We start from the raw sequence: 26,689 nt of genomic DNA, 5'->3' as shown, positions 1-26,689 counted from the left end.
GGAAATTGCATTAGGTGCTTTCCCAAAGCCTCAATTTCTTTCTTTGCAAAAGGAGGAGACTTTTTTGTTTCAATAACTCCATTCAGAGTGATTACTGAGCACAGCTGAAATGCAGCCTGTAGAACCAGTTTTTAGACCGTGCCAGCATATTTGGAAGGGGGAAAGAGCTGCTTGTGGTAAGAGAGAAGGGAAGGAAGAAGCCAGAACTACAATGGTGACAGCTAAAATAAGGTAGCAGACCACCTGCCCAGCTCTCTGGTGCCTGAAGATTCCCGGAGTACAGAAATAACTTTTTTCTGTATATACGGCTGGATCTGTGTTCGCGAGGACTAATCTAATTCAAGAGATGGCTCCTTTCCTATTGCGTCCAGCCCAGAATAAATTGATAACATTGTCTCATATCATCCTTCACTATGCAGTTAACACCAGAAACAATCTCTGTTGAATCCTCTAGTTGAACTATTTTATTCCCTTTTCATGTAAACATAGTATAGTCTTTTGGCTCTTCTTGGCCGCATTGGCTCTGGTGATATAATTTGAGAAAGGGAAGAGCCCTATGGAGGCATTCAAAGAACTTACTTGGCTATAAAGCATGGAATGGGTTCCAGAGGATACATGCCAGCATTGCCTCCAGTGTTCTCACATGCGCTGGCTCTTCCCCCAACCTTCCCAGGGATTTGAAAGACCACCTTCTCCCATATGAGCCTGCCTGAGTTTTAAGTCTTTTGGGAGAGGCCCTCCTCTCAGTTTCATGAGTATCAGAGGCACATTTGGTGGGGATGCAAGAGAAGGGCCTTCTTGGTGGCTGCTCCCAGGCTCTGTAAGTCCCTGTCGAGGGAAGACAGGTTGCCGCCCTCTTTGTTTTGTCCTTCTGCCTGCAGGCAAAGATGTTTTTATTCAGGCAGGTATACTGGTTTGTTGTTAAAGGTTTTTTTTAAAAAACTGGATTTTTAAAATTTCTTTTTATGATTGTGTTTTTAATTAATTTTTTTCATGTCTGAATCATGATTCTGTTTTTATCTGTAGTTTATTATCGTTAGCTGCCTTGAATGCCATTTTTGGAGAATGCCATTTTAATTGGAACATGTCCTGACTTTTTTCTTTCTATCTTTTTTTTTTAAGGTAGAAGAATTATATGAAGCTTATAGCATCCAGTGCAGACTGCGCGACGGGGCTTCAAATATGAAACATGCGTTTTCCTTGTCCCCTTCCACTAAAGCCTCAAGAGAGAGCCTGGTAGAACTATATAAGAATCTCCAAGAATGTACAGAGGTATATTTGCTTTTGCGTCTCACAGTTCCAATTTTTTAAAATCTATGATTAAAAAAGAAAGAATATTGACATGGACTGTTGTTCCTGTGGAATCTCCCTGGATAATGACTATCACATTTCTGTTCCGTACCACCTACTGAGGATGCTCTGGTGTGCATGCTTGCAACACTCACATTGCTTTAATGCCAGCGAATTTGCAATGTGTTCAGCATTAACCTGGGTTAGGGGAATCCAAAATGAAGATGTTTATCTGCTTTACACATTTATATTGGCTTCATACTGCTTCACTGCCATTTTATTTTTTGTTACCTTTATATCTCACCTTTTTTCCTCATTAAGGAACCCAAGGTGGCATACATAATCCACCTCCTCTCTATTTTTATCGTCACAACAACAACCCTGTGAGGTAGGTTGAACTGAGAGTCTCTGACTGGCCCAAAGTCATCCTGTGAGCTTCCATGGTGGAGTGGGGACTAGAACCCAGATCTCCCAACTCCCAGTCCAATGTTCTAACCATTACACCACACTGGCTCTAACCACTACACTGGTTGGCCCCCATATTATCCTGGGAGTTGTATTTTGGTAAAGGTGCTGTCAATTGTGTTAGAGATCTCTAGTCTGTCCTCCTTACAAAACTGCAATTCCCAGGGTTCTCTTGGGAGACAGAATTACTATTTAATAAGTCTGAATTTGTGGTGCTGCTCTGCTCTTCAATGGGATTTGGGTCCCCTTCCCAAATCCTGTCTGTCACAATTAGACAAAACACAGGAGGGATTTCTGTAGCTGTTAAAGAGGAACAGAAACAAAGGAGTTATAGGGTTACCTGAAGAAATTCTCTTTTAAAACTTCCAGGATTTTTTAAAAAACCAATTGTTTCTTTGCATGGCTTCCTGTGCGGTGTGTGAAATGGTAACGAAGTTGCTCAACTACTTCCATGAAAGGGGGCTTCTTTGCAAGCTTGTTTTTAGATTGTAAATCTCTCTATTTTCCATGCTTGTGCTGGGGATGAGTCACACAAGTCCTATCGGTAAATAATGAAGGCAGAACACGCTGGCCATTTTAATGCCACAGTGTATTCAGTGCTATTGTCCCGTATCTGTCTTTCAGGATATGTGTCTGATTGAAGGGACACTCGAAGTGCATTTGGGAGAGTTTCACTTAAAGATGAAAGGTAAGGGGAACTTTTCTAGAAAGGCTTGGTGTGTGTGTGTGTGTGTGTGTGTAATCACAAGGCATGAAGAGTAAATCCTGAATACAAAAACAGAATGGCTATATCCGTCCCCGCTCCAAAAGAATAAAATGGTGGTTCTCAAACAAGACCTCAACTTTCACTGCAGATCTGCCTGAAGAATATGCATCGTAGCTGTCTTCAGGCCTCCCTTAGCCACACCATTTCTCCACTGAGTGCTCTGCTGATTTCAGATCTTTCCAATTTTCCTTCCTGTGCAGCTCAGTGTTTTTAAATGCTGAAGCTGTTGAAATAACATTTAAGAAAAAGCTTAATTCTGTCACTTGTGGCTTGAATAGAAATGGTGAATAGAAAAAAAATCACATGAAAAGTATTAATTTATCAATGCCAGGATGTTTATTATTTATTTATTTACGTTTATATACCACCTTATCTGCTAAAAAGCCATCAAGGCAGTGTTCCACAATTTTAAACAATAAAAGCTTTAAATCATGAAAACAAGAACATTAACCACACACATTAAAACATTCAAAGTATTTATTATTTATTATTTATGTATTGCATTTCTATACCACCCAATAGCTGAAGCTTTCTGGGAAGTTTACAAAAATTAAAACCATAAAGTACAACTTAAGTATAAAACTTAATCTTGTAGGTGCCAGGCAAACCTCTCTACGGAGTTCATTTAGCAGCCAGGGTGCCACAACAGAAAAGGCCCTCCTATACATTTTGAAAATCAAAATCAAATTCACACCCTTCCTAAAGGCCAAGTGAGTAGGGATCGATGAAAAAATGTGAGCCAAACTCTGGTGCTATGAAATAATCCTTCTCTTTAATCAAAGAAATCGAAGAAATCATTAAAGATCAAAGAAATCAGTAAAGATTAAAGTAAAAGATTGTTTCATAGCACCAGAGCTTGGCTTTCATTTTTTCATCGGTTCGGTGGTGGTCTTTTCCCTTGTAAAAGTGGGTAGGGGCCAATCGTATTTCTTGAGGGAGCCTATTTCATAGCTTGTGGGCCACACAGGAGAAAGCCCTTTCACATGTATGGACACAGGTATCTTCATCAACATCATTTTGCTGAATGATTTTCAGAGGGGTAACTCTGTACATTGTTTTTGTGCAAAAGCCTGAGTGTCTTCTGGCCTCTTAAAGACTTAACACGTTTATTCTGGCATAAGCTTTCGTGGACACTGTCCACTTCATCATATGTCAACTTTATGCATCTGCTGAAGTGGGCCAAAGTCCACGAAAGCTTAAGCCAGAATAAAATGGCTATTCTTTACGGTGCCACAAGACTCTTTGTTGACTTTACTGAATGATCACTGTAAGTATTTTACATATATCTAAGTTTTAACATAATTTATATTTAATGTATATTTCATATTTCTTGCACTTCGTTCCCCCCTGGCCTTACTGGTAACCTTTTTCTTCTTGTGTATGTGTGTGCATATATATCAACTCCAGATCACATTTCGTGCATCTGAAGAAGTGGGCTGTGGTCCACAAAAGGTTAAGCCATAATAAATGTGCTAGTCTATAAGCTGCCCCAAGAATTTTTGTTGTTTTTCAACAATGTGAATACATGAAAAACAATGCACAGGTTGCCATGCTGTCTACTCTCAAACTGCCTGTGGAATCTACCATTATTTCTCCTATCCTTGAAATGTCTGCTGGAACGTCTAGCAGTAGCTTGATAGTACTTCGAGTCTGAGGGCAAATCCTATTTTAGTGGCTTAAGGAGTAAATTGCTACTCACCATCGCAGTGAAAATGCTTCATGTTTATACAGTGGTGTTCAAAGAAGCTATATATTGTTATCCTCCTATTGCAGATGGGACTGGGATGGTGAGAAACTGAAAGTGGGTTGCTGACAGTGCCGGCCCTATCATTAGGCAGAGTGAAGCAGTTGCCTCAGGCAGCAGATGCTGGGAGGTGGCAGCAGGGTGTTGGGGGAGAGAGCTGTGAGCCCTGCACCCCCTAGATTCCCCTGCTGCTTTCAAGTGCAATGGAAGATGCTGTCCCATCATCAGTGTTGAAGACATGTTCATCTTCTAACCCACTTGGCTTTTGTGCACAGCATGTGAGGGGGGCACATCTTGTTCTTTGCATAAGAACATAAGAAGAGCCCTGCTGGATCACACCAAGGGTCCATCTAGTCCAGCACTCTGTTCACACAGTGGCCAAGCAGCCATCGGCCAGGGATGAACAAGCAGGACATGGTCCAAAGCACCCTCGCAACCATGTTCCCCAGCAAGTTACTGCCTCGAATACTGGAGATAGCACACAACCATCAGGGCTAGTAGCCATTGATAGCCTTTGCCTCCAGGAATTTATCCAACCCCCTTTTAAAGCCATCCAAATTGGTGGCTACATCACTACATCTTGCATCAGGCAGCAAAACGTCTTGGGCTGGCCCTTGTTGCTGAAGACTATCAAGGGAAGGCCACAGTACAGAGAGATCCATGTAACTTTCCCCTGCCTTTTTTAAAAAAATGGAAAGCAGCCTGTAGAGAAAAGCAGGCAACCCAGAGAAAGGGAAGGCTGGGTCAGGAGGGGGTGTTCAAAAATCACTCCCCCAAATTGCTTGTCTCCTTCTTAGGAGGGGAGAGCAATTTTCAAGAGGCAAAAGGCTGGCAGGAAAAGGGTTAAGCACACATTCCCCACCTGCTTGCAGCCTGCAGTGGCTGCTTCTCACATCAGGGAACATTATGTGGAACTGTCTGTAATGTCTGGTTTGACCCTTATAGTCTTAGACAGGCTCAGTTTTCTTGCATGCTGTGCCATAGCTTGGACCGTTACTTTGCATAAGGAAGTAGTTGATCTGTGCTGTTCTCTGGAGCATTTATATACTGGAGGTTTATTTAAAAGCAAATTTGCCACACACACACACATCCCAAATGATTTGCTTGCCCATAAATCCTCCTTGTGGCATTTACTTGACGGGATGGTAACCAGAACTATTCTGAGATCCCCAACAATTTATGTTAATGGTTTCTTTCCTCAAAGTCTATGAATGTTACAAATTCCTTCTTTGTTTTGTGTCGTTTCCAGGGTTAGTGGGCTATGCGCGACTCTGCCCTGGAGACCAGTATGAGGTATAGTATTTAGCAACCTTATTGCAAGAAGAAGTTGCTTGAAGATGGGGGGAGGATAGTAGCTAGGTGGTAGAGCAGATGCTTTGCTCACCAAAGATCCCAGGTTAAATCCCCATTATCTCTTGGTGGAGCTGGAAAAGACTCCTGGCTAAAAGTTTGGATTGCTGCTGCCAGTCACTGTAGGCCGATCTTCTCCAACCTTGTGTCCTCCAGATGTGTAGGACTACAACTCCCACCAGCCGCAGCTAGCATGGCCAATAGATGGGGATGATCCAATGGATGGGGATGATCCAGAGGACACCAGATTGGAGGAGGCAATATTGACCTGGGTGGACCCATGGTCTGACTTTGTAGAAGACAGTGTCCTGTGTTCAAACATAAGAGGAGTCATGCTGGATCAGACTAAGGGTCTATCTAGTCCAGCACGCTGTTCACACAGTGGCCAACCAGCTGTCGACCAGGAACCCACAAACAGGACACAGGTGCAACATCACCCTACCGCCCATGTTCCCCAGAAACTAGTACATATAAGCTTATTGCCTTTGATACTGGAGGTAGCTCATAGCCATCAGGACTAGTAGACCTTGATAGCCTTCTCCTCCAGGAATTTATCCAACCCCCCTTTTAAACCCATCCAATTTGGTGCCCATCACTGCATCTTGTGGTAGCAAATTCCATAGTTTAACTCTGTGTTGTTCCTATAAAGACAAATGCAAACAGAGGATTCTGTTACTACATTTGCCATTAGAAATCTGAATCCAGTCATTGCTCCTCATGGGTACGAAGAGAGAAGTCATGCCAAACAGGGCCGGCCCTATCGTGAGCCAGCCTGATGAGGGGGGATCAGCCGGCAGAAAGGGAAGAATGGCTCATTGCACCGTTCCTCTCTCTTACACTCACAACTGTCAATGGGCCCTCCTGCTTCTTGTTGCTACCTCCGCTAGTTGCCTCCTTAGCCAGTTGACTGGCTGCTAAGCCCTGCCTATGTGGCCACTGCTCCCACCTTGTCTCACAGTTGCAGGGCTCCTGGGGGAGGTTGACCGAACTGTTGCGAGAGATCCCTCAAGGTGGGAGTGGCAGCTGGGCAGGCAGGTATGAGCAGCCAGCTGGATTACCTGGCCAGGTAGTTGGCCAGGTAAGCACTTAGAAATGGTGTGTGTTTGTTGGGTGGTGACAGAGGCCAGAAAAAATGGGGCAGCAGCACTGCCCCCTTGCTTCGGGCAGCAACATGCCTCAGGCCAAGCCTGATGCCAAACATACCATGGGCATAGCTGATTTGCATATAATACTAGTTAAAATGGTTTATTTGGCACGCTAGTTAAGCCCCACCTCTTACTTGACTAGAAATATCTCCTTTGTCCTACCCCATCTGATGTGATTTGTGAGCCAAACTAAATGATATATCCAATGTGTGCATGCATTTAATACCCTAGTTTGCATAGAAAGCTAAGTCGTATTACGTTCTCTTGCAATCCGGCTTGTCGTTATGTCTGAACCCATCCCTACAAGCAAGCCATGGTTTGTTAACCAGCTACATACCACAAAAAGAAGCCATAGTTTGTTGATCAAGAGCATGAGGTGTGGTGAGGGGTTTAACCCTTTCTCTGCACACTGTAGGGCCTCCTGGGCCAAACAGCAGGATTGAACACCCATCAATCTTGATGTTTGGCCCAGGAGGGAGGCTGCCATTACAGCACAGCTCCAATAATATGCCGGGCCCAAGAATCCACTGAATTTTTTAAAACTTCCAGAAATCAAACAGAAATAAGTGCCCCTCTCACTGAAACCCTGTTGTGCCTTTGTAACAGTCATTCTCCCACTGTATATTTCTTTAGGTGTTTATACGGCTAGGGCGCCAGAAGTGGAAACTGAAAGGCAAGATTCTGACAGATGACAGTCAAACATGGGATGAAGAGGAAAAAGGTTTCATACCCAACCTCCATGAGAAGTTTGAAATCAAGGTAGTAACATGTATTGATTGGAGGCCTTTCCTTGCTGGCAGAGCCAGTTCCTTGCACCACGTTTCTCCCAGTATCTTTGTGCAAAAAATGGTCCTAATGTTTAGCTCATTTGGACCATCTGTTGCTTTTTCTACTCTCCTTTCCTTGACATTTTATCAAATTGTGGTGCTTAGTGAACTGGCAAGAGACATTGGCCATAGCTAGACGGGGCAATATCCCGGGGCGATCCCCGGGAGCGTCCCTGTGTGTCCTCATGATGCACAGGGGATCCCGGGAGCAGGGAGGGATAATCCCTCCCTTTCCCCAGGATATGGCCCTACCCGTTCAGCCCGCTTTTTTCCATGGTCTCAGGATGATCCCGAGACTGTGGAACGTGTGGGCGTGCGTCGCGGTTTGTCCTGGCTCCTTGCAGTTACTCGTGAGGAGCTGGAAACTGTGCACAGGGCGCAGACCACCTCAGGAGTTCTGTGCCCATTGGGGGTGGGATGGGGGTGGGAGCGGGGAAATTAATTTTTTTTTTAAAAAAACACCCGTATCTTTGAGTGCACAAGTGCTCGTGCACTGCTTCTGTTTCTTTAAAAAAAAACACCACAAAATGGCGGGCACGACGTCCTGTTTGACTGAGGCCATCACACACCATGTGTAAACAGAGGGGGAAGTCTCGTGATAAAAATGTCGTGAGATCCTCACCCCTCCATTGTGCTAGACCCGTAGGTCTAGCTGAGGCCTATATCCTGACGCTCTAATATTCTGTCTTATATTTTGGCAAATCGTAACTTGCAAAATGTTCCTGGTTGAGAACCTTTTAGTAGGATTCAGAGCCTCCAAGAACTAATTGCCAACATAATTTGCTAGTAACAGCAACCATGAGGACTAGAAGTGAATCTTTAATACGATGGAAGTAATGAATTGTATACTTGCAGATATATGTAGCCCTTTGTGTAGTAGATCATGTGGATACTGTTCAGGACTGTGCCCTAACCAGCTCACTTTCTCCAGGATATGGAGGAATAAAGCTTTACCCTGCTATTATCTGTGTTGTGCATCTGTGTGCTCCACATACACAAAGAACAGCACAGGTATTCCTTGCAATTATTTATTTATTTTATTTATTTATTACATTTTTATACCGCCCAATAGCCGAAGCTCTCTGGGTGGTTCACAAAAATTAAGCACCTTTTCTGCCTAGCGAGGATGAGGAATGTTGCCAGGGAAGTGATTATCTTCTTAATGAAGCATTCATTTTCTCAGTCAACAAACCTAGGGACTATTTTCAAGGCGGCAAGTTGGTGACGCATTTCCCCCAAACCCTGCATTTTTGCTCCTGTGGGGTTATGCCAGATAAGCCCCATGCCATGGAGCAAGCGCAGGGTTTATGGCAGTCATCCGCTCCTTCCCCCATCCCTCCCTGAGTCTAGGGCAAGGAGGAGGACTCCGGAGCAAGGACAGGCCATCGGAAGAGCTGGGCTGCCCTTGCTCTGGCTGGAAAAGTTGGGGTAAGTCCTTGACTTTTCAGCCGCACATCTTCTGCTCTTTGCCCTGGGGTGGCTTCAAATCTGCGGCTGCGTCATCTAACTGATGCCGTGCAGATCCGGAGCCACCCCATGGCAAAGAAGACATCAAGACAGCCCCCCAGGAGCAAAGCCCTACTTTGGGATGAAATTAGCTCCTGGTGTTCCCAGGAAACATCCTGTGGAAATACAGCTGGAGTGGATGTGCTTTTAGGAATTTGCTCTCTTTTGGGTAACCAACACAGGAGCCATTATCCATTAAGCTTGACTCGAGGTTGATTTTGCACATGGCTACTTGTCACTTGATTTCTTTACGTTCGATGAGTGAATGCGTGAACTGATCCCATTGGAGAAACATTGTGCTTGAAATGATGCAAGATAATACAAAAGTTCTGCCTGTGGTGCTGGATTAGCACCTATCAGTCACAACTTGTTCTTAACGTTCATCAGTTAATGAGCAGCTCTAAGTGATGGCAGTACTGGGTTCTTTGATTGCATTGGTGAGCAGTGGCCGATGCCACAGAGCAATCTGATCGCCTGCCTGGAACTCTAGCAATCTTGTTGGAAGCTGAGTGCAAAAGTCATGGAAGTTCTTTGCCTATTGATGACCGAGCTGACAATCCATCATGCAGTGAATTTATCTGAGTGCCTGATTTATTGGTGGAAGTCTTAATTTGTGTGTTCTTAAAGAACAAGGCTAGAGACAATTCTGTCATAGTAGAGAACAAAAATATGAATTAGTTTATTCTTAGAACAAATATGAAACATTAATAGATAACACTAGGAGAAGAGAGATAACCTAATGCTATCAAGACCTCTTGGAGACTTCTTACTAACTGTCATCAGAAAATCATAATTGTCACAGAGAGAGCAGTTAGAACCAGGAAGAAAGCCTGAGAATCGCATTATGGGACACCCATAGTATTTTCAGTTAAAGGGATATTAACCTGTCAAAATAAACAACACAAATATGTCTCTAACTGATTAACTATCTGATTCTCTGCTGTACTCCTCCCTTATAGCAGGCTGAATTTCTTGCATACTCGATATTGATTACATCTAACACGATTGACCAAGCCAAATTGTTTTGAAACATGCTCCCCCCACCCTCCACCCCCCAAACTGCAAAAGGTTGTGTGAATTGGCTCTTGCTGACATGCACCATTCTATGAAATGACAGCCTGCTTGGAGCTTTCAAACTCTGTAAGCAACTGTTGCAACACTCTTTACTTTCTGGCAGTGTGTGTGTGTGTGTGTTGGGGGTGGGCAGGTCTACACTGGAAAGTATTCCTGATCCTTATCCAGCAGATATTTTGGAAATGTGCTCAAAATGTTCCTTTTTTTCACCCCTGCTCCCCCATCACTACATGGTGAGAGGTTAATTGAGATGCACTGTACAAATATTGTGAGAAAACATGCAAGCGTTGCATTATGCCAATGAAGATGAGTCATCTCCTCCAAATATAAAGAAGGAGCGATAGAATTGGCTTTTGTGTTGTTGGCACTCCTAAGCCCTGCATGCCAGACGCTCTGCTTTTAATTATATTGGGATGAGTTCACATGAGCATTCTCCTTAGTCAAAGACCATAGTATCAGGTGATGACTTGCATGTGTGAAGTGGCCATCATAAATAGAGATTTCATTGTGCCTCAAACACAGCTTGCATTAGTAGAAGGATGCCTGTTAAAGCTGTAGAACATCTTTGAGCAATGAAGAGCATGTGTGAAGCAGCCCCAAGGACCAACTTGCAGGTTAAAATAGTGGAGAAAGTAAATTAGCATGTGGGGATATTTTCTCTATATGCAATCTGAAAAAACCTCAAGTTAACTATTCAAGCCCAATACCTAAAGCCCCGATCCGAGGCCACACAACCATGTATTTGCTTCTGTGTCACTTTCCGTGTTCTCCTCCCAAATTTCTGCTACTAAGGCATAACATGAATGCAACACAAAGCAACACAAATCCATGTGGTCACTGGCAACCGGAAGTCCAAGTGCGAGAAGTATTGGGATTAGCAGTTACATTTCCAAACATAAATTAACCTACTTGGTTCTCCTGTTGCTCTGTATTGTAGCTCTTATCGATGACATTGGGCTCATCTACACCAAGCAGGATATTCCACTATGAAAGCAGTATATAAAAGGCAGGAGTCACACTACTGCTTTATAGTGGTACTGAAGTGCACTGACAACTGTTGGTGCCCATTGACACATGCCATATATCGCTTTCATACCTCTTTCATAGTGTTATATCCTGCTTGGTGTAGATGTGTCAATGGGCCCCAACAGTTGTCAGTGCACTTCAGTACCGCTATAAAGCAGTAGTGTGGCTCCTGCCTTTTATATGCCGCTTTCATAGCACTTTCATAATGGAATATCCTGCTTGGTGTAGATGAGCCCATTGTGTGTACTGTTAATGCAATTGCCCAGTCCTTCATGCCAATCCAGGGGTGATATTCTGGAGGCATGTATGCATGCTCACCCAAGTTGCTTCGAGGGTGTGTGTGCTTTCTAACCCCCGTTCTGACTCCCTCTTGCTATTTTTCTGCAAGGGCAGGCAGCTGTAAACCTACCCCACCTACAGATACTTAGTACCCTACTTAAAGGAATGGATGCTGCTTTGCCATAAGCTAAACAAGATGTACTTCTCTTAGAATGATGCTTTGCAGTATAAGGAACTGCTAGCTGTTCACAGTATAAGGAACAGCACTGAAGGTGCTGTTGCATTCATGTCCTGCTCGTGGGTTTCCTGTAGGCAGCTGGCTGGCCACTGTGTGAACAGAATGCTGGGCTAGATGGAGCCTTGGTCTGATCTAGCAGGGCTCTTCTTATGTTCTTTCCACAGTGAACAAAAGAAGAGCCATGCTGAATAAGACCAAAGGCCTAGCTAGTCCAACCAGCTGCCTGTGAAAAGTCCATAAACAGGACATGAGTGCAATAGCACTACCCTATTTGTGTTCCCCAGAAATTGGTATTCAGAGGGCACACTGCCTCTGATACTGGAGGTAATATATAGCCAACATGACCAGTAACCATTGATAGCCTTAACTTCAATGAAAGCCAGCTCATAATTTCTTCCTTGTAATTCTTAACCTTGGCACTTATATTTATGTGTCTCGATGTCACGCTCAGGGATACCTGACAGTTTTTCGGTCTACTCAATTCAGCACTGAATGCTTTTGTTTTAGGGGGCAAGTACAGAATAACTCAGTTGCTTGAAATGTTTCCTGTTTGAAAGTTTGCAATAAAACACAACACTGCTTGTTCTGTATGCCTTGCACTAAGACAGATGTCAAACATCTTCGTGGGATATGGCAACAAACAGTATATTTACATTACAAACTCCTGTAACAATTTATTTCCCATAGTTTGCTGAAACTGCTAGCCCTAGCTCCCTTCATAGAACTACAGATCCCAGGAACTCCTGGGGAGAGGAAGTGACTAGTTTAAATTTGTAGTGTACTCTATGTCAGGGGGTGCAGAACCTCCAGGCCAAGTTGCCTCCAGTGGGCAGGGCATGCCTGCAAGAATCCCACCCAAAGGCATCCCCACTGTTATCTCTGATCCAAGATTGGAGATAACACTGTGGATGTGGATAGCAGGGACTTGGGCTGGGGAGACTTGCTGCCAGAGTAGCTTTGCACAGTGCTTGGGGCTCATGGAGGTGCAGAGCCAGGAGGAGCCTCTGCTCCCTCCTGGTGCTGGTTGAATTCTTTGCTGGCAAGAGACCTCTGCACAGAGAAGGAAAAAAGGTGGGAGATGATAATATCGGTGGGCATGGCCACACTCACTGACATTGCATCAGTAGAGGGGTATGTCCAGAGATGACATCTGGTCTGTGGTGGGCCTGGTGAAGAGTAATCTGGGCCCCCACCTCAAAAAGTTTCTGTATCCTGCTCTCCATGAAGCTTTCAACCCGCCCCTTTCCTGAGGCTTCTGCTTCTGGATTATTTGTGGGATTAAGATTGGTTCCTTTTCGTGTGTTTTTTCTGGATTTTTTCTTTCTCCACCTTTCTATATGTTTTATTACAGAACCACTAGATGGCGATGTGATATAGCAGAATTGCGCAATTACACAAGGATCTCGTTCCTCCAATTCTAAATAGTGCCACTGTTTCCTTGATCTAAAAAACAGCTGGGGAAATGGTTGCAAAGAATGGGAGAGGTCCTGAGGATGATGACATTTGTGAACCACCCAGAAAGCTTCAGCTATTGGGTGATATAGAAATGAAATGAAATGAAATTAATTAATGATCCACAAACTACCGTGAATGAGCAATCATGAGTGCACAATAAAAGCCTTGTGTGGAAAGCCTCTTAATCTCCAACAATACAGATTATAGGTGCTGTATCTGTGTTTCTCACTGCATGTACAAGCTCTTTGATTTGTACTGAGTCTATTTGGTCTGTGACTGTGGAATCCAAAAGTCCTATTATACTGAGTATTGAAGTCCGTATTATTTTGTAACAAAAGTATCTATTTAGGATATTGTCAATGCTAACATGTGCTTGGAGGTGCACATGAAAAACATCTTAATATTTCAAAATGCCATGGGCAGAACATCCTCTACATCACTATCATACTGTAGAAGTAATTTTTGTGTAACATAATTCATGGTGTACCTATTTCCTCCGCCAAATGTTTGAGGTGGTTCTATGTTAATGTCTGCCCTTGAGGTAGCTCCCTTGGCTTATACCATCATGTATTTTTGCAGGTTACAGAACTGCGGGGATTGAGTAGCCTCTTAGTTGGCATGGTGACATGTGACACCGTAGATTTCTTCACGACTAGGCCTCAAACCATCATTGTGGATATAACTGAGCTAGGTACCATCAAACTACAACTGGAAGTCCTCTGGAAGTAAGTACACTGATTGGCATGCCAGTTGCCAGGTCACAAAATCTTTTGCATAGAAGGAGTTGCCAGCTGGCAGTACCAAAATACGTTTTAGTTGGCCCTGGGTGATTATACCAAAATGGAGTCAAAATGCCCATTGTTTCACTTGTTAAGGAAAAGAAAAGCATTTTTAAGGTTTTTGTGAGGGCCAAACTAAATTGGGATTTTGACACTCTGTGATAACCTCCCCCGCACCTGATATTTTTGTCCTGAAATTCCCCACCCCCTTCATGGGGATGTTAAAAAAAGAAAAACTCTCCATTGGAGTTAGTGGAAGCTTTTATTGTTCATTAACACCCCCCACTTCTAAGGCGGTGGAATTTTGGAATGAAAATGGTGGTTGGGGAAAGATTTAACCCCCCTTCCCCCGTGCACTATGGTCCTGATCCAAATTGGGATAATGCAAACTTACTCAGGAGTAAAGAAAACAATCATGCATAGCTCCACTATTTGTGATTAGAAGAACGGTTAGTTTGGCCCTGAGTGACACACATCGAAAGAGACACAGAGAGAGAGAGAGAGAGAGAGAGATTGTGTGTCAGTGTGAATTTTAATGTTACGTTTCCTTGGGGCATTTTGGTGTTTTTTTAATGTCCCAGCATGACTCAGTTTGATTATATTATTATTTATTTATTTATTTATTTATTTATTTATATAGCACCATCAATGTACATGGTGCTGTACAGAGTAAAACAATAAATAGCAAGACCCTGCCGCATAGGCTTACATTCTAATAAAATCATAATAAAACAATAAGGAGGGGAAGAGAATCCTGATGTCCAGTCCAAGTGCGATTGAAGGCAAGTTAACATGGCAACCGAGTGAAATCAGGAAGGAATGGTGGTGACCTGTGAAAGCTTTGTGGGCTGGGTTGGGGAGTGAGATTAAGCCCACAGATTAAGCCCATGGGATTAAGCCCATGACTGTACATGGCGTATGTATGTTTGTGTGCCATAAACATAGCAGCCCTTAAACTCACACAAGTTGTCTGTCTGTGTTGTGTGGTGAATCTAGTGCTCTGGAAATGGGCAGGGAGGTCAAACTATATTAGCAGTGTTCAATACCATACGCCTCTCTTCTTATCTGCAGATCAAGCTCAGTTTAGGTAATGGCAGCTGCCTTCCCTCAGCTTTATAAATCCTCCCTCTGGAAGGACGGATATTTGGCAGGAGAAGCTAGAGTCCCAGCCATGTTGCTTTTCTCGTTTCTCTTTTTAAAATTCCGATCCCCACTGTTGGTGGTAATTCTGGCCTCCATTTTAAAATGAATTGCTCTGGGTGGAATTGATGCTCACTTCCTTGCTCTCTAGTCATGTCTATACAAATAATGAAGAATGGACTCTGAAGATGAAACGAAAGCTTTTAAAACAACATAATAAACATTTGGCTGGCGTCAAGGATAAAAGGAAGGGAAGAACACCACTGAAACAAACTGTTTATTTATGTTTATCAGCTTTCCCATATTGAATCTTAACACAATGACCCTACATGTGTTGTGCATGGTTGCGTCAAGCTCCTACTCAACCATTCCAGTGTAATAACTTGGCTTCCACTTCCAAAGTTCATCAACACAGACTGTGACTAGTTGCCTCACTTTTAATCTTTTTAGATCTTTTTTTTTTTTTTTGGTAAAACTTTTGTGGTAAATGGTTTGCTATTAAAACAGGCTTGAAATGCTGGAGTTGTCTTATGAGTACTGCTATGTAAGGCACATGAGGAGACCTTTTCCTCCATGGGAAAAAGAGCTTCTTGAATAGAAAGATGGCCTGAAAGAAATAGTTTTTGGACAGCGACATGCCTCAGGAAGAAATAGTTCTTGGACACGTTCTGTTGTCTCCTTTCCAGCGTTAGTTAAAATCTTAGTCTTTTTATTAGTGTTAGTCTTTTTTTATCCTACATATTGTACAACCAGAAACCGCAATATAAACTCTGCTGGGTGTCTGCCTCCTCACTCTTTACCTTTCTGGATGTTTACAATGGGATGTTCGTTTCTCTTCAGTGCAGAGTAAATATATATATCACCAAGGAACACCTAGACAGGTTCTCAGACCAGTGCTTGAATTATGGGAGAAATGATAGAGGGGCCCTTAATGAAACCCACAAGTGCCATTTCTGAACACAATCACTGCTTTCTAAAAGTAGCTGCCGTGTGTGTGTGTGTGTGTGTGTGTGTGTGTGTGTAGATGCCATGGCTATATTGGCTATCTCCAGTATGCATCTTGCATGTCAGCTACTGGATAAATCAGGATCAACTTGGGAATGACTATGTTGTAAACCTATGGTGCAGGCACACCTCTTGTCTGCTGGCAGGAGCACTGTACGGGTAGCCAAGAGCAGCGAAAGTTTTAATTGATTCCGATGCTCCCGTTTTTGTGCCAAAAAGTTTCCACAGCGTTCTTTGCAGCAATTCCTGGTTCACTTGGAGCTTGCCAATCCTTCCCTGCTGTTAGCTCTTTAAATCCAGAAGCGCATGTGCCAGCTCTCCTATAGCTCTGGATTCTTTTCCTCACTTAGGGAGGGAATGTTTCCACTCTAAGTTTAAGTGGGGCCATCTTGTGGTGACTTTGGCAATCCTTTTGTACAATTATAAGTGGATCTCTTCAGCTGCATGCGAAGCAACTGCACATTTAGACATCACATGTGGACGAGGGGAAGAATGAGTTGGCATTTATCATCTGTGATGATACCCCAGATGTCTGTGATATCATTTGGGAGCCTGCCTGCCTCCTGAACTGCAGCTGCCAGCGGAGGTACTGTATAACATTGAGAAGGGAGTGAAAGAGATTGTATTTGGGGTCACTTGCGGCTTTTTCCAGCTGTGACGGAGCCCTCGCAAAGGCTCCTTCTTCCTAGAAAAAGCGGTAAGGAAAAAGCTCACTCGGTGCAGATTTCAGCCAGTGCTCTCCCTCTGCTCTACTCTCTACTTGTATGTTTGGAATGATATGGCCACCGCTACAACCAATGTACAGGTTATCTGTCCCGCTACAACTTCTTGAAGCAATCGGGCAAGCGGCAGCTGTTGCATTTTTGCCCATCTCTGCAGTTTTTAAAGTTATGTGAGCCATGTTGCAACAAAGCTAAGATGCAGCAGCTGCAAAGGGGGGGGAAGTTGGCAGAAACCTATGGTGTTTCCAGGTGAGGTTTTTTTTATCATGCAATTGCTCTGCTTCATTCATGGAATTTTATGGGTGCTGGTGTCCATACAATGACATCTTCCTCCTGTGTTCCTCTTGTATTTTCCCGTTGCTTCTCTTTTCCTTTTCGCAAACAATCTGCAAAAAGGCAGAATAGCTGCACCTGGTAGCGCTAGGAGCCCTCCAGCTCTAACCGACACCAGGAAAAGTGAGTTGGGGCTAGTACTTGCCCACCTCAGCTATATGACCACACTTCCTTATAGCATCTTGCAATGCTATTTATCTGCATGTAGTTTTTCGTTTATCAGTTTGCACCCCGTTTTTCATTTGGAGCAGTTTGATTAACATTTTCCAAGTAGCTTCCACCCAAGCATTGCTCTGGCCCATATTCTCACAGAGTGGTTTACATAATAATATTGAAACAACAAACGTCAACTAAAAATTATACAATAAAAAAGAAATCGCAAACAATGTGGGGGTGGAAATATGGAAAGCACGATCTTTTCATTCTTGAGGCAGATTCTCTCATCTCCCTTGAGGACAAGACTGTTTTTTAAAGCCACTTTTTTATGATTCTGATGGGCACACACACGCACACATACCCCATGGTGCACTGGAAATTGTAGTGGTTTTTTTGAGGTGTGTGTTTTGGGATTGCAGGAAACTACATACCATTTGGCCTAACTTCTATCCTAGGTAAATTATGTGTGTGGAAATATGTTCAGATGATATATTGGATCTGTTATAAATTTTAAAAAAACCAGAAAAATTCCTATTATGTCATTTATTATGGGAAATTTGTATTTTTATTTTTCTCCAAGGGAAAAAAACGTTTTAAGGATGCAAACATGTTTTCTGGGAAACCCTTAATTAATAGCATGTGAGCTAATTCTTCATAGGAAATCTAAAACAATTTTGTAATGTTTTTACTCAACGTGTTGCCCAAGTGGATTGTCAAGGGACATGTACAAAATTCCCCCAATGCATTCCTTTCTTCTTCTTCTTCTTCTTCTTCTTCTTCTTCTTCTTCTTCTTCTTCTTCTTCTTCTTCTTCTTCTTCTTCTTCTTCTTCCTGGCAGGCTGTTTGCTTCTTTGCTCTTACCCATGGAAATGTTTTTAGTGTGACAAGACAAAGTTATCTTTTGTTTTCAGTAGATACCTTTTTGATATAAAATCACTTACTTGCAAAGCAGCTATTGCTGTCTCTCTCTCTCTCTCTCTCTCTGTGTGTGTGTGTGTGTGTTTTAAAGAACATAAGAAGAGTCATGCTGGATCAGACCAAAGATCTATCCAGACCATAATTCTGTTCACACAGGGGCCAACCAGTTGCCTGTGGAAACCTCATAAGTAGCACATGAGTGCAATAGCACCCTCCCACTCATGTGCCCAAACAACTGTTTTGCAGAGTCACACTACCTCTGATTAGAAGTCACATATAGCCATCAAGACTAGTAGCCATTGATAGCCTTCTCTTCCGTGAATTTGGCTAATCCCCTTTTAAAGCTACCCAGGTTGGTGGCCATCACTACATCTTGTGGTAGCAAAGACAATAGGTAACTGTGTGCTGTGTAAGGGAGTACTTTTATCTGTCCTGAATTTCCCACTGTTCACCTTCATGGGTTCTAGTTTTATGAGATTGTTTCAAACCACCCCAAGGGCTTTTGCCAGTTGGGTGATAGATAGATTTAATTAATAACTAAACCCACCTCCCTGTTCACTTTCTCCACACCATGCATAATTTTGTCCCGCCTTACATGTGTCGCCCTCCACCTAAACTAAACAGTCCTAGATGTTATAACCTTTCCTTATAGGGAAGTTGCTCTAGTCCCTTGATCATTCTGATTACCCTTTTCTGCATCTTTGCAACTCTGCAGTATTCTTTCTGAGACTCTCAACACAATAAATCTATTTGTCTTGGAGCGTGTTTCGGCCTTTTTTGGTATTTGCCATCACAGACTAAGAGCGTCATTAGATGAGCATTTTATAGCACGCTCATTACTGGGCACTCAAGGATTTGCATGGGTCCTTTTCACAATGCCACCCACCTCCCATGCATCTCCCGCTCCTTCTGCTCATTTTCCCTTTGCAAAAGAAGACCCAGAAAATCCGACTTTGTTCAGCTGTAGCAAAACGTGTCGCCATTTCCTGCTGAGTGCAGAAGAAGCATCGGGATCAAAACACCCACTGAATGGGCCATGTGGTTGTTGTTTGCTTCCTCTTTCTTCCCCATGTGAAGAAAGAGGAAGCTGCTCATTCCTACTGTGGCACAGAAAAACAACGGAAGGGAAATGCAATTTCCCCCCAATTTCCCAAATGGCTTTTCCCAACCTGGTGCCCTCCATAGGTGTTAGACTACAATTGGCCGTGCTGGAAGGGAATTAAGGGAGTTGACGTCCAACACCTCCAGAAGGTTGGGGAAGGCTGCCAAGGCTGACCGCGTCATTAGGCGGAATGAAGCAGTTGCTTCACAAGGCAGATGTTGGGAAGTGGCAGCAAGGTGCTGAAGGAGAGACCTGTAGGCCGTGCAGCCTTTTCTGTTAGCAGGCTGTCTGCAAGTGCAGTGGAGGAAGCGGCCTCATCATGAGTGCTGAAGAGAGATTAATTTACCTGTCCAGGTGCACATGGACAGGGAGAAGGTGCCATCTTGTTCTTTGCCTCAGCAGCAGAATGTCTTGGGCTGGCCCTGCTTCTAATGGTGAAAATATATTTATCAATGTGTTGCATATTAATAACAAAATAAAGTGTAGGTCTTGTAACTATCAGTGCAGTTTTGTGGCGTTGTAAGTAATGGCTTTGGACGGGAGCCTCTCTGTCATTTAGAGTGCTTGTGTTAATTTGCTACAAAGTGAGAAAAAACAGATGGGCTGCTAATCTGCCTTTGTGACATGGGCTTACTTTGACAAATCCCAGCTGCGTGACACTGTCTAACACAGCCAATTAACCTGTGGATGCATTGCCTCCATGGTGGTCATCACAGCAGCACCTTTGGGGTGAAGAGCACTGCTGAGACTTGTCTGTGTTTAGGCTGCCTTCAAACTGGGCCAGAGATTCCATATGCGGAAGGAAATCCAAATGAAATGAATGGGACAGTGGGAGACATCTTGTTGAAAACACTCTCTCCTGTAGCTGGCTCTTAATTAGAGATTGTATAGGTTATGGTTCTCCCCCCCACACCCCACGGTTCTAATTTGTTTAATGCCCATTTGTTTTGAACAAGTCTTAAGATCAGCCCCCCCCCCCGAATGCTTTCAGCATTCTGCACCTCTGATCTAAAGTGGCAAGTGAGAGAAAGGAACAGCAATTGCAAAATCCAGTGCTCTGGGCAAATTAAGTAAATATATGCAAATTAATTTGGAAATTAAGCAAATGTATGCAAGTTATTTTGAGGTATAATTTATTAAAGTCATAGATTTTGTCTGTCAATCAATCACAGATAGATAGATAGATAGGCTGCTTTTCAGCCCTGCCTCTCAGAGTAGCTTACAGATAAAAACATAAAGTACAGTAAAATCAATTAAAGAGACAAACTACAATAGGCAGTTGAAAACTAGCACAAAAGAAAACAATGTCCGTGTATGATTAAAAGGAAATGTAAGTTACTTTTTAACAGAATTTGAATTATTTTGGCATGAAGTACAATTTATGAAGTTCATCCTTCTGGAGGTGGTATGGTAGCATTTCTCCCATCTGAGTTCTTGGGATAGCTTGCTTACTCTCCTTTCCCTACTGATTTTCCTGTGTCATGTGCAATCAGCCACAGGAGAGTGCTGGATGTTTTCTAGGTCACACACTCTTCTCAGTGTGGGCAAAAGTCCCTAGAAGGAACAACCAAGATAAAGCATGCTCTCAGAATTCATAGGACTTCAATAGCATAAATGCACTCCCTAGTATCCCCTCGTCCCAGGCCCCGCCAACTTCCATGGGGATGTGCCGGAGGTGCTGAAAGTAGTGCAGCTCCAGCCACCTGGTACTCCCAAGCCCAGCATTGAGAGGAGAGCTGAGTGAAGCAGCTGAAGACGCCATCTTGGTTATCGCCAAGTTATACCCCAAGATATACTGCTTCACAGCACTGGGCTATTTAAGGGAAACTGCCATGAGCTGCAATGGTCCTTCTTGGGCCGAAGGGCTTCAGAATCCCCTCCCACCCTGCTACATATTGATGCTTGGTCTGCAGAGGTTCCTTGTGGACAACCAGCATGGAAAGGGTTCCTTCAAGATAGAAAGTCTGAAAACCACTGAGCTAAATAAATGCTTCCTTCGAGTTCTCAGCCTCTAAAGTGTTAAAAATAAAATCTTGAGTTCATGCCATGGCATGGCCATGGCCGGATGAGGACACATGACAATCATTTATTTCATCCCAGTTTTTAATAAGACTGTTATCAATGTGGCTGACAATTTAAAAACAGTAGATGATGTCATTAAAAAGCACAACACATACAATAATAACAATTAAGGCAAGGGTTGTAAACTGGATTTAAAAAAAAAAAAAAACCCTCATAAAACAGCCATTAGATAAAAACAACACAATATCCTGTATTAAAAGGATTTGAGCAAATAAAACTGTTTTGATCTGACATCTAAAACTCATAAAAGTGGGTACGATGTCATGAGTGTTAGCAGGAGTGGTTGAATAAAGCAGACTGAATTCAGAAAGTAAAAGTTGCTGGTTTTGACCTATAAAGCCTTACACGGCTTGGGACCACAATACCTGACGGAACGCCTCTCCCGACGTGAATATACCCGGTCACTACATTCAATATCTAAGGTCCTCCTCTGGGTGCCTACTCCAAGAGAGGCTTGGAGTGTGGCAACTAGGGACAGGGCCTTTTCGGTGGTGGCACCCAGACTATGGAATGATCTCCCTGACGAGGCTCTCCTGGCACCAACGCTGCTATCTTTCCGGCGCCAGGTTAAGACTTTCCTCTTTGCCCAGGCATATGGCAGCACATCTTAATCACCCACATGTTTAGTTTTTTAACGGTTTTTAATGCTTTATGTGTGTATGTTCTGTGTTTTAGAATTTAAAATTTTGTATACTCATTTTTATCTTAATTTTAGAATTTCTGTAAACCGCTCAGAGAGCTCTGGCTATGGGAGTGGTATATAAGTGCAATAAATAAATAAACAAACAAATAAATGTAACTGAATCAAAATAAAACTGTAACAATAAGACTGCTTAACTATTCATTTACAGGCAGAGCCATCTGGCTAAGCAAATCAGAGAATGAAACCACCACCACTAATACTAAAGAACATACTGAACATACTAGTCTTTTTATATACAAAACATCCAGGCTAAAAAGGGAAATTATTTGGCTCCAAGGCAACATCCCCCCCTTCCTTGTGACCCCTGTTTGTATCCAAGGCTCTTGGATGCATCCAGAGCTGTTAATTAGTGGTCTTTGTGACCTTTGCTATTGAACCTAATAACTGCTTTAAGAACAAATTAACCTTTAGCTTGCCCCTTTATCTGGCGTGATCTCCTGCCAATGACACTCCAACAAAGGTTTTGTCTATCAGGTGCTCATTACAGTCATATAACTATATTCCATATTCATGGTTGCGACAGATGTCAGCTGGGTGAAAAAAATGCATTTTTCCAGTGAGAAATATTGGTGGGTTGGGTTTTTGTTTTTTCCAGCTGAGGAAATTCAATATCTTGCAACAGCAATTATACATTGAAGTAAGATCTCTGTATCCTTTGCTGTAGAGAAGTAACAATTGCATGTTTATTGCAGAGTGGTGTAAAAGAACATACCTTGGAAAGGCCAGTTTTTGTGGTTTTGCTTTTAGAGATGTATGACAATTCTTCAGTGCTGTGTCACAATAATAATAATAATAATAATAATTCTTACCCACCTCTTCCATTGGATCGAAGCAGAGAACAACATTTGTGCAACAATACAGTATAAATCAAATTCATAAAATTAATTAAAAAGCATATAAAATCAATACAATATGAAAATAACAATCAAGAGATTTTAAAAATTTTGGTTTAAAATTCAGCTGGGTAGGCTTGCCGGAAGAGGCAGGTCTTTATAGTTGTCTTAAACTCAGAGAGAGTTAAGTTGACAACTCTCCTCCAGCAGGCCATTCCACAGTCTGGGGGCTGTGGAAGAAAAAGCCCTCTGGGTAATAGTTGTCAACCTAGTTTTGACTTATAAGCTTATGTTGGCATTCTAATCTTCGAATTAGAATTCTGAGTGAATTGTGCTTCTTGTCCATAGCCCCTTTGACAGTGAGAACCTCATTTTCTCTCCTGGATCCACCACCAAGTTTTCTGTGGGGAGTAGAAAAAACTCCATATACAGCTGGACTCCACCAAGCACTCCCAGCTTCCGAGAAAAATATTACCTTGTAAGTATGTTTGGGATGGGAAGTACTTCTCTTCCCAAGCCCTAATTTGCAAATTCTTTACAATAATAGATATTATTGAAACCTAAGTTTGAAGTACATCAGCCTTCCCCAACCTGGGGGCTGTCTATGGCACTGGGTTGGGGCTGCCTCTCTCTAAAACCCCGTGTTTTCACTCTCCTGGGGTGTCGTTGGGTAATCCTGACGCCGAGGAGGGAGCACAGGGTTTCTGGGTGGCCATCCGGTTCATGGAGCTGCCTGCCCCCTCCCTCTTCCTGGTGGAAGGCAACCAATTGCAGGCTGTGCCCCTGGGTTGACCCCGGAGTGACATCACATGGCGGAAATACTGTGTTGACATCGCTCCATTTGGAAAAGTCGGTAAATCCCAACTTTTTCAAAACACAGCATCGCGGGGAAGCTCCCTGGTGGCTGCACAGCTGCGCTTATGTTGTCTAACTGACGTGGCGCAGATCCACGGGGCTTTCCCTGTGTAGAGGCATCCCTCTGGTATCCTCCCATGTGTTGGACTGCAATTCCCTTGGTGCCAGGTTGGGGAAGGATGAAGTACGCTGCCAGTCCACGTTAGTGCTGCGTTGCTGGATCAAAATTTCTAAATGAAGGAAATCCAAACAGCTGTGCCTATTACATAGAATACAAAGCAGCTGGACAAAAGAGATCCACTCCTGTGGGGGTAAGCAACCGGTGGCCATATGAGGCTCTTGGCTTAATTTCATGCACCCCTCTGGACTAGTTCAAAAGCACTGTGGAGGTGATCAAACCGCTGGTAAGAGTCATCAGTCCTTCCCTTGGCGGGAACGGAAAGAGAGAGAGAGATGGGGAGGGGGAGACAGGGGGAAAAGGGTGATCCTGTCCACTTCTGGCTTTGGATCAAAAGGTTTTTTTTGTTTTGTTTTTAAAAAACTTAAGTAAATTTTTGCACAGGAAGTAAAATCCAAGTTACAGCAAGGATTCCTGTATTTGATGCTAGCTCCTGTACTCTTCACCCTGTCTCAGCTGTAGGCTCGGGTAACATGCACATGCCAGGGACACACTGCAACATTTTGTTGCAGGGTCTTGCTTGTATATATTTATAGTGAACTCATTACCTGTGTATCGATCCATATAACCCAAATGTCACCATCCACTCAGAGAGGTATCAGCAGGCTTGTACTTTTGCAGAAGTGCTTTTGCAAAAATCCCTAAATGGGGAGAAGCCCCAAACTCAGGGCTTCTGAACATGCTGAGTGGCCTTGGCATGCTGACTGCTGGGCAGGAGAGGAGGAAGAAATGGAAAATGGAAGTGGGGTGGGGGAATTGAGTGGAGTATCCTGGGAAAGGACATAGCTTCCTGGCTGGCTGGAATCTAGAAGGGGAGCACTTTACACTTCACATTTTGTTTCAGGTCCCCCTTTTTGAAATGTATTTGGTAAAGGAACACATGCCTGACTAATTTAGCAGCTCCTTCTGAATATATGTCCACTCCACTATATACAAATTGTATTTCCCAGCTCTCTTTAAACTGAAAGTTTTGCCACGTGGAACTATTGATCATTAATGAAGTGAAGACCTAGTAAAGCCCTAAGTATCTTCAAGCAATTGGATAAGGTTCCCCCAGGGGTGGAGAATCTGGAAATAATGTGCTAGATAGAGGAGTACTTTTGCAACTGATGGTACAGCGGGGAATGCTCTGTCACTAGAATGCCTTCCCTTATGCCACATTTCTGTATGTATTGGATGGGGATGATGGTAGTTGTAGTACAACACATCTGGAGGGCTTCAGGTTGGGGAAGGCTGCTCTGGAAAATTAAAATTAAAATTAATCTAGAGGTCACAAAATGGCATGGCATTTCATAATTTATAATGGGACATGGACAAGGGGAGGAAGGAAAGATATCTTAAGATCATTATGCAAATTAGCCTGTATAAAGGAAAAGAAAATTATACAGCTAAAACTATGAGCTTTTCTACACAAGGATGTTAATTGCTGCATCTACTTTTGGTTTTGTCGCAGAATTGTGATCTGAGCTCCACACAAAAAGCTTTTCCTTTCCTGCTTTTCCACTACATAACCTCTAGGTCGTGCTGTGTTATAGCAGACTAGTGCAAATACACCAGTAGAAACAGCGTTTTCAGAAATAATACGCCATTTTCCCCACGCTAAAAACAAAACAAAACAGGTTCCCTCAGGGGTGGAGAATCTGGAAATAATGTGCTAGATAGATGACAGAACAGGAGTGAAACTGGAGGATCATGACACTGTCTAGAGCCTGTAGACATCTGTGAGTAAGGAATCAGGAGAGCACAATAAATGCCTTGTGTAGAAAACACAATATTGTCATTTAGGGCTTGAGCTTATATGCTAGGAAAGGCATTACCAAATAAATACTGCACTTCCCTTTCTACCTATCTGTCTTTGCTTCAGTCTGTCTTGCAGCAAGGGAAAAAACAAGTAGATATCCGGGACGAGGCCCAAGATCCCTGCATTCTGAGCTACTTGGCCGACTGTGATTTTAACATGAGTCTGAGGAGTACAAGCCTTACTGAGACGACAGAAGGAAGCTCATTCAGTTCTGAGGACCAGAAAGGGGCAGACAGCAGGAATGCGACTCCGCCTTCGAATCAAAGGACGGCGCCGTTGTCTATCCTACAGGATGGTTGTGTGGATGGAGAGCAGAAAGAGTGTTTGCCCTGCCAGCCTCTCAGCTGCCGAACTCTGGACATCCTGCAAGAGACGCCCCATGCGGACATTGCTCTAACCACCCCAGCATGTCCATTGGATCAGGAGAAAGGTGAGAGCAAATCCATTGCCCGGGACTGGAGCCACCCTTCGGGGCAACAAAGAAAAATCCTCTCTGCTGGTCAAAGAGGCTTGAAAGGTGATGCTGGGGCCAAACCTGATGGAAATAACAGATCGATTGAGATGCTCTTGCAAGAAGTGTTACGTTTACTGAACTCACAGCATCCAGGTCCCATCCAACTGGAGGAATTAGAATACCAGGTTTTCTGTATCCGGGGCAAATTAAAGGTACAGATTTGTTGCCATTTTCAGTGCTTGCTATTCTTTCTTTATTTCTTGCTTGGGCCATAGGCCATTCACATCCCTTCTTGCTACTCGTCATTTTCCTTCCTAGATTCCCAAAGGTCAAAGACTTCAAGCATGTTTTCACAGAGAAATGGATTATGCTCAGACATGGGGAGGGAGGGAAGACCCATAGAGAAATACACCTTTGAAGGCTAACTAATCCATTGCAGCATGAGCTTTCGTAGGCAGAAACT

General features: G+C 43.3%; 1 protein-coding gene across 5 annotated transcripts in view; it reads left to right on the top strand.

Annotated features, from left to right (window-relative positions):
• RIPOR3 (RIPOR family member 3) overlaps positions 1-26,689 on the top strand; it is a 115,728-nt gene that overhangs the window by 69,459 nt on the left and 19,580 nt on the right. For all 5 annotated transcript variants that reach the window (XM_063146228.1, XM_063146236.1, XM_063146244.1 and 2 more), the window contains 7 exons: positions 1,123-1,272; positions 2,380-2,443; positions 5,515-5,558; positions 7,394-7,519; positions 13,745-13,890; positions 23,287-23,416; positions 25,836-26,438. In XM_063146228.1, the coding sequence (XP_063002298.1) occupies positions 1,123-1,272; positions 2,380-2,443; positions 5,515-5,558; positions 7,394-7,519; positions 13,745-13,890; positions 23,287-23,416; positions 25,836-26,438 (1,263 nt within the window). The remainder of the gene's footprint in view (positions 1-1,122; positions 1,273-2,379; positions 2,444-5,514; positions 5,559-7,393; positions 7,520-13,744; positions 13,891-23,286; positions 23,417-25,835; positions 26,439-26,689) is intronic.

Source organism: Elgaria multicarinata, chromosome 1, assembly GCF_023053635.1.
Source record: "Elgaria multicarinata webbii isolate HBS135686 ecotype San Diego chromosome 1, rElgMul1.1.pri, whole genome shotgun sequence".
Classification (NCBI taxonomy): domain Eukaryota; kingdom Metazoa; phylum Chordata; class Lepidosauria; order Squamata; family Anguidae; genus Elgaria; species Elgaria multicarinata.
The sequence above is the reverse complement of the archived record's forward strand: the minus strand, read 5'-3'. Positions and strand labels throughout refer to the sequence as shown.